The 8821-nt window shown below is 44.5% G+C and overlaps 1 protein-coding gene across 1 annotated transcript in view; it reads left to right on the plus strand.

Moving 5' to 3' along the window:
* Nucleotides 1-8590, plus strand: part of CPA4 (carboxypeptidase A4) — a 33559-nt gene extending 24969 nt beyond the window's left edge. Inside the window, 5 exon segments of the mRNA XM_060019795.1 lie at nucleotides 64-173; nucleotides 1325-1416; nucleotides 2824-3023; nucleotides 4143-4227; nucleotides 8403-8590. Of these exon segments, the coding sequence (XP_059875778.1) occupies nucleotides 64-173; nucleotides 1325-1416; nucleotides 2824-3023; nucleotides 4143-4227; nucleotides 8403-8590 (675 nt within the window).
* The last annotated feature ends 231 nt before the right edge of the window (nucleotides 8591-8821 follow it).

The raw sequence follows: 8821 nt of genomic DNA on the forward strand, positions 1-8821 counted from the left end.
CGGACTTAGACCTAGCAACCCAGCCTGCAGGGCACAGCTGACAAGCTCATTGTCTCTGCTTAGACTGTATCTGATTATGGGAAGGATCCAGCCATCACCTCCATCTTGGAGAAAATGGATATTTTCTTGTTGACTGTGGCCAATCCTGATGGATATGTATACACACAAACTCAAGTGAGTAATACTGACAGAATAGGCTGGGTTTGGAGTTAAGACTTTTTTGTTGAATTCCTTGCTTTGCAACTAAATAGTTGTATGACCTTAGAGAAAACTTCCACAAAATGTGCACGTTAGGAGCTTCCTTGGGGTCTCATTTTCCAGTCATTCTCTGAGCTAAGAGTCACCAGGGAATATTTTTTTCTTAGAGAGAATAGTCTAATGAACTCCCTATTATGGATCTTGAACAATTATCAACACTTTACCAATCTTCTTTTCATTTCTTTCCCTCCCACACATTTTTCCTGATGTATTTTAAAGCAAATCCCAGACATAAGGTTACTTCATTCAAACTTCTTTAGTAGTCATCTCTAGCTGATGATAATTAAAACAACGAACAATATACCACTATCAACTGTAAAAAATTAATGGAAGTTCTTTAATATCATCTGATATCCCTAATTATCTTTAAACTGTCTTTTGAGACAAGTTTGTTGAAATCAGGATCCAAATAAGGTCTGAACCTGCATTTGGTTGTTACGGCTCTGCAGGCTTTTTTATTCTACAGTGGTACCACCCCCGCCCCCCCCAACATATCTTTTAAAATGTCATTCATTTGTTGGAGAAACCAAGTAAATTGTCCTGTAGAATGTGTCACATTCTGAATTTGCCTGATGGCTTCTTTGTTCTATGCCATTTAATTTATTCCCTCATCTCCTGTATTTCCTATTCACTTGTGGTCAGATCTAGATCCTTGGTTGGAGTCAGGTTAATTTTTTAGGCAAGGATAAAATAGTTGCCGTGCACTTTCTGTCACATCAGTGATCACTGAGGCCCATAATGTCCATTTGTCCCACTTTTACTGAAGCCCAAAGTTATTCAGTGGACTCAGATGGTGTCAGCCTGGGTCCCATCAGGGCATTTTGGCGAGGTCCTTTTCTCCGGGCCAGAAGGGCTAAACCTCCTCTCTCTGGGGCATGAGAGACTCCGCAGTTAGTGAGGGCTGAAGCCCCGATGATCCTCCAGATCTCTGGAGTTGCCTCCAGAGCTGCAGGCAGCTTGTCCCATCCATGGTGCCATCTCCATCATAGTCCCCCAAAGAAAACCTTCACCTCTCCTGTGCCCTGACGCATCTCTGAATGTTGTTCCTTCCTTCGTGAATTTTTCCGAACCGATTATGGAGGAAGACACGGTCTCTAAATCCTGGAAGCTCCTGCGTTGGTACTGATCCAAATAGAAATTGGAGTGTTAGTTTTGCAGGTAGGTTGGGGAGACAGTTTTTAAATCCTGCTACCCCTGGGTAGTCTGGTCCACAGGCCTCTGAGCTGGCAGTGAGGGAGCTGGTTTCCAGGCTAGTTCCATTGCTGGTTCATTGAGAAACTTGGGTAAGTCCCTTATTCTCTCTATGTATCATTTTACTATTATTATTTGTAATTTTGAAAGGGAATGGAGGAACAATTCCTGTCCTCCTGAGAGAATGCTACTATTTTAAAAACTATTCTATCTTATATATATAAATTCATGGGCCTGCTTTGTACCCTGGCCATCCCAGCTTCTGGGCAATACCGGATGGGTGGAAGGGCTGTTGGTGGCAACTCAGAAGAGAGCAATTAGCACTGTTACCCCAACAGGCAAGATCACATTGTGAGGATTAAACTACAGCAGTTTACCCTTAGATGTGTAAATATGAACCTTAGCCCTTTGATGTCATGGAAAGAGAATGAGAATTAGGAGTCCTGGGTTCTGAGTTCCAGTTATTTAAAAATCATCCCCACAATAGTGCCAACTATGTGCCAGGTACCTTCCCATGTATAATCTTATTTATTCTTCTGACTTGGAGACTGAGTTTTCTTGTCTGAAATGAAACAACTGAAGCTCAGAGACAATCTCAAGAGCATATGGTTGATAAGAATTAGGACCTAAACTCACTTTTCAATTTCAAAGCCCGAGAGTTCTCTTTCACTATTCAGCTGTACTGATGTTTTGTTTTTAGTGTAATGTTTTAATGTAATGGTTTTAATTCTCTTACTTGCATAGAAATACCACAAAAACCACTGGGGGAAAAATAATGTGACTGTGGGAAAGGAGCTGATACAAATGTGGGAATTGAGGGTGTCAAAGTTAAGTTACAACAGGGGTGGTTTCACACATACACCAGATACCTTAGGAGCCTATATTGTGAGGTAATACAGAAGGCAGTAATTCTAAATACCTGTCAAATAATCAAGAGATTTTAGCCACAACAATAGATTATCTTTGGCAGCACTTGGCCATTAAGATCTGAACCAAGAGAATGAGTTGACACCAGAATAAATGGAGTCATTTTCATTATTAATTGTTATTCATATTAATTATCTAGAATACTTATTAATTGACAACTCACCGTCAAGTATGATATTAATTATTTATGACAACTGTTGGTGATACAATACAAGGTCAGCTCTCTCCATTTAGAGGAGTTCTACCAGTTTTCCTGCCCATGTGTGGCAGATCCAGCACCCCACTGCCACACCCTCCCTGCAATTTACATACACTATGGACCAGATTCTCAGGGAGAAGCTAGTAATGGCCTGCCTATGCCTTCTCCCCCTCCTCTGGGTAGAGTACCCTGCATTTTTGTTTCCTTAGCCTATGGGTTAAGGTTTCTGCTTCGGCCACCCCCCACAGGAGAGGGAGCCAGTGACAACCCTTGTTCCGAAGTATACCATGGAGCCCACGCCAGTTCAGAAGTGGAGGTGAAACTGGTGGTAGATTTCATCCAGGAACGTGGGAATTTCACATGCTTCATCGACCTGCACAGCTACGCACAGCTGCTGACGTATCCATGTGGGTACATGGTCAAAAAGGCCCCGGATGCTGATGAGCTGGTAAGCGGGGCTGCATCCAGCCCTGGGCATGCTTTTCCCCTGGGTGCTGCAAAGTCCAGGAGCAGGGCTTATTTCAAGAAGCCCCAGTATTCTCTCTCTGTTCTTTGCAGTGTGCCATCAGGCCTACTGGGAATAGGAAGAAGATGATGCCTCTTATTTCTGAGTTTGCTGTGAGTTCCAAGAACCAAACCCAACCCTGTCTTTCCTTCTCACTTGTTTTTCCGACCAAAACATATTGCAGAGCCACTGCTTGCCAAGAACTGTGGGTAGCATTGTGGTGGGCAAGGGGGAGGTGCTCCTCACTTGGTGTAAGGTAGAGTAAGTAGGGTGTAGGCCACAGCCTAGGGGTGCTCTGGGTCACATGCAATGACTCACCCCAAGATGTGAGCAGGCACTTAGGGTGAACTGACTGGAGTAGGGCTGGCATCCACAGAGTGACTGCAGGCCTCTCTCTCCGCGCTGGTCTGCTTGAGTGTGCCCCTCTGCCCGGGGCCACAGCTAGCTCACACGCCTCCCAGCAGATGCAGCCCCACCCAGGACTGGCCAGGTGTGGACTAGATTCTGCTCTCGAGGTGCTCTGTGTAGGGCACATCCATATATGGCATCCCTGTCTCCACCTCCACTCTGGGAGCACCTAACTCTTAGAAGGTTTTCTCTTGTACATACTTGCCCTTCCCTCATGTTCATGAACATGACATTCCCTTCCCTCAGGATAGGTGAAGATGGTTGTGCCTTTATTAGATTTCTAATGGGCTGGTGAGCAGCCTTCCAGATCTATGATATGAAGAGCTTGAATACAGTTCCTCCAATTTGTGTTTATAATATACATGCTTCAGAATGCTTATCTGGTCTTCTTCCACCTCTCTCCTTACCCCCTGCCCCAAACTGGAAGTAAAGAACTGAGGATAAGAGAAGGAGTTGGAGGAACCATACCATTTCCCTCACTTCAGGTGAGGGAAAGTCAGACCTTTGCTCTGGTTGGTTGGGAAAGAAGGAGACCAGGAGGGAACATTGAGGGTGGGGTCGGGAATTTTTCAAACCACTGCAGTACAGAAGAGCTGAGGAATGTCTGGCTTCGGGATCCATTCTTTCTCACTCTGATGATTTCCCCACTCCTAGGATGAGGTGGCAAGGTGTGTAGCCGAAGCTCTGGCTTCCCTGTCAGACCCTGAGTACCAAGTGTGTCCTACCTGCACCACTGTCTGTAAGTACTCACTGAGTTTATTGGTTATAAGGAAATGCTCTGAGAGGATACTTGAAATGGAGCGGGAGAAGAGCTGCAAGTCAGCCTTCCTATGTTGTAGTCTTTTTTTGTTGTTAGTGATAGGCTGAATTTATGTCAAGTCTGTGTGATGGTAGCTGTCGCGTGCGGCCATCTTCATCAAACTGAGGTGGTGGTACGGTGGGTAGAGGGGAACCCCTCACCTTCCTGTCCAAAATGAACACGTGTTGAGCATAACAGGCTTAGGTGAGGGGTTCCCCCGACAATCATTAGCATTGAGCTGAAAAAACAAAAACTCTACCAAGACTTCAGACCTGAAGATGGTCTTGAGGCCCATCACCTACAAGTCAACCCCAATTGGAGGAAATACCCTTGTTTTGGTTTCTCACTGAAGTGTTTCATCTGAGCATTTCACTCTATTCCTGCTGAGATCCTTCCAGTTCCCTTATTCTGTGAGTCTGATCTTTAAATTTTTTTTTTTATTTGTTTGTTTTGTTTTTGCGGTACGCGGGCCTCTCACTGTTGTGGCCTCTGCCGTTGCGGAGTACGGTCTCCGGACGCGCAGGCTCAGCGACCATGGCTTACGGGCCCCGCCGCTCCGCGGCATGTGGGATCGTCCCGGACCGGGGCACGAACCCGTGTCCCCTGCATCGGCAGGCAGACTTTCAACCACTGTGCCACCAGGGAAGCCGTGATCTTTAAATTTTTAGATCAAATTGAAGGATATGATTATTCTCCAAGCCCCTAGCTATAAATGGGAAACAGAAACAAAAAATGTGGGGAGCAAAGCTCCTTTCAAGCAAGTGCCCTTCTTTTCCCCTCTTGTGCCTCTTCTGTAAATAGTCTTCCAACAGTTGGTCCACCCTCAAAGCCCCTGCAAACTTGTTGATAATTCTTTCCTTTTCCATACTGTAACTTGCTGTCCCATCCTACCTACCTCGCCCTCAACTAGCTGTTCCCCTCAGGCTTCCTCTTCTGCGAAGATTCTCCAACCTACCTCTTGGGTCCTCCTCTGTACTCTGATCTCAGCACTCTTGTCTGTGTTTCACATGCCACCAAGCTGCATAAAGCACTCAGCATGATGCTGGTGGTTGTGTTGCTAATTGCAGCAACAATCCAGTAATTACTCATGGTTTATTATTACTAGTGTTGTTGAATGGGAGCTCCTCAGAGAACAAACACATCAGGAGAGGTTCTCCACCCTCTAATTAGTCAGAACTGAGTCCTACACCAAAGAGAGCTAAAGGAACTTGGCAGGAGCCTTCTGAGGAGGTCCTCTCAAAAGATCTTTGCGGGTCACCAGGGTCCTGGCTTTTGGGTCAGTTGCCAGTTTAAAGAATGGCCTTTTCCTCTCATGTCAAAAACATTCTTCTCCCCAGCATAAGCTGTGCCAAAATTAAGAGATACTCATCAGATTCCTCCAGCAGAAGAGGAGAAAGGCTCTCCTGAGCATTGTCCAGGATACCTAATATTTCCTACCTCTTTCAAGAGCCCATCTTCTGTATTTTTTATAGGCTTTGTCTGCCCTCCTTTCTTCTCCAAAATGAAATCAATTTTTGTAATAAAAGCACTCTAACTCCCTGGGTTATTGTATGTGTTATATAAGTAGTTGACATTTGTCCCTTCAAGTGCTGAACTTTTCCTTAGATTAATCATTTTAGATGAAAATAATTCTAAAATGGGTTTTCACACTTTCCTGCCTTCTTAAACAGAGTATGTAGAAGAGAGTTAAGCTCTGTTCTTCATGACTGAGTGGCCTTCTGAATGTCAGTTGTTGTATCTTGAAGGCCTTCTGTGCTGTACTGGACTGTTCAATCCTTTTGCTGAACAGCGCAGCCTGTTTTGCTTCTTTAACTCTTGTGTCTGCTTTTTAGAGTTTTCATGTCTCCTTCCTCAGGCCACCTTCCTCTAGCAACCCTTTCCCCTCCTCTGGAAACAAGTTCATTGGGCTCATTTAGCTCATGGATAGATTGTGAGTATTAAGGATGTTCATGACAGCATTGTTTATAGTCACAAAAGACTGGTAAGCAACTAAATGTTCATCAGTAGAGTGCTGGATAAAAACATGTTTGGTGCATTACTACAGTGAAACACTGTGCAGCCCTTAAATGAGTGAGGTGGATCTGTATGTGCTAATAGGGAATAATCTTCAAATGTTAATTGAAAAATACAGTGTATACAACAGTGTTATTAGTATGTTCCCATATGTGTTTTTTCTTGTTTTTGTAAATTTATTTATTATTTATTTATGGCTGCGTTTGGGTCTTTGTTGCTGCGCCTGGGCTTTCTCTAGTTGCGGCGAGAGGGGGCTACTCTTTGTTGCAGTGCGTGGGCTTCTCATTGCGGTGGCTTCTCTTGTTGCGGAGCATGGGCTGTATGCATGTGGGCTCAGTAGTTGTGGCGCAGGGGCTTAGTTGCTCCATGGCATGTAGGATCTTCCCGGACCAGGGCTCGAACCCATGTCCCCTGCATTGGCAGGTGGATTCTTAACCACTGTGCCACCAGGGAAGTCCCCCATATATGTTGTTTTTTAAAAAAAAGAGTAGGTAGACTTAGCAGGGACCCAAGTAAAGTGAAGTTCATGAACCTGATCACTTTGCTCAGCAGAGGTCTTCTTGGCCCCTTCCTGAATTTAAAATCTGTTCTGAAATACTTGAGCTTGCCATGTAAATAACTTCTAGAAACTTCTGGTGCCATTGCCTGTTTTTTTAATTCATCATTTTTCTTAGTGTAGAGAAAGGCTGTGGGAATTACATAAGAATTTCAGAGAGTATAGGAGAGCCTGTTCCATAACCTCTGGGAGCATGTAATTGTAGCAGAAGCAGCATCTCTAGAAAATCACAAATGGTATCATGAGAAACAAGCTTTAGGAACAATGGAAAAACAAAGGGACCCATATTTTCATTTAGTAGACATATATATTATATAATAAATAGACCCCAAGTCAGTTGAAGAAAGCATGGGCTTTGTCATCAGATGGATTGGGTTTAAATTCCAGCCTTACCATTTTCCATCTATATTTTCTTAGATAAATTATTCATTCTGAACCTGGATTTTCTCATCTGAAAAACAAGGACAGTAATACCTACCTCATTGGCCTCTTAAACATGAAATGAGATCATAAGTGTAAACTTTACAGTATGATGACTGGCTCATGGTAGATGTTCAACAAATGATAGCTGCTATTACATTGTTATTTTAGTATTCAGTATCATCTACACTTTGCACTTTTAGCCAGTTTCTTCTCTAGTAGAGTTTTGACTGGAAGAAGCAGGAAAACAGACCTCTTGCCTTTCGGCAAAGAGAAGTCCCAAGGGCTGTGCTTCTTTCTCTCTGTGTATCAGTTATCTCTTGAGATGTAAAGAACTATGCTAAAATTTAACAGCTTAAAACAATAAACATTAATTTTCTTACACAGTTTCTGTGGGTCAGGAACTCAGGAGCTTCTTATCTGGGTGGCTCTGGCTCAGGGACTCTCAGGACGTTGCAGTTAAGGTGTCTTCCAGGGCTACAGTCATCTAGAGGCTTGATGGGGCTGGAGGATCTTCTTCTCAGATGGCTCACTCAGATGCCTGGCAAGTGAGGGATAATTACTGGCACTGAGTTCTTCAGCACATAGACCTCTTTATAGGGCTTCTTGAGTGTCCTTACAACATGACAGCTGGCTCCCCAGAGCCAGTGATCCAAGAGAGAGCAAGGCGGAACCCATGATATTTATCACCTAGCTTTGAAGGGCACACACTTTCATTTCTGCAGTCTCCTGAAAAACAGGTCAAGTTGGCCCTGTCCAGTGTAGGAGGGCACAACACAAGGATGTGAATACCAGGAGACAAGGATCATCGTGGCTATCTTGGAGGCTGCCTACCACACTCTGTAAAGATTTGCTTCCAGTGACCTGAAGGAGTCTACACAGTGAGTTGGTGACAAGATGGAAATGAGGATTTAAAATCTCTTGGATTGAGACTAGCGAAGACCCTCATGGTGCAGGACAGTCTGAGACATAGGGATCAGGCCAGTGTTTATGTTGTAGGCCTGATGACTTTCAGAAATAACTGTAGATCCCTAAGGAACCACAGGTGGGCAGAGCTCCAGGCCCCTTTCCATCTAACCCTGAAAGGAACTAGGCTTCAAAGGTGTTTTCTCTTTTGACTTAACAGATCCAGCTAGTGGCAGCAGTGTTGACTGGGCATATGATAATGGCATCAAGTATGCATTCACTTTTGAATTGAGAGATATTGGGCACTATGGCTTCTTCCTGCCAGCCAACCAGATCATCCCCACTGCAGAGGAGACCTGGCTGGGGCTGAAGACCATCATGGAGCATGTGCGGGACAACCTCTCCTAGAAGAGAGCCTGCTCTGTCTACATTTATTTATCCACATGTACACACACACACTGAGGCCACTATTAAAGGGAGCTTATTCCTACACATGTGAGTCAGAGCCCTCTGGCTTTGTAGAGAACACAGGTCAGCCCCTCTCCAGCCCCCTTCCTTGAAGTTTGTGCATTCTGGTGGTGTGCTTAGAGAAGCACTTCTGCCACCCTGCTGTATTTTGGTCCCGCTGTTTCACTGAGC

This window comes from Delphinus delphis, chromosome 9 (genome assembly GCF_949987515.2).
Source record: "Delphinus delphis chromosome 9, mDelDel1.2, whole genome shotgun sequence".
NCBI classification, from domain to species: Eukaryota; Metazoa; Chordata; class Mammalia; order Artiodactyla; family Delphinidae; genus Delphinus; species Delphinus delphis.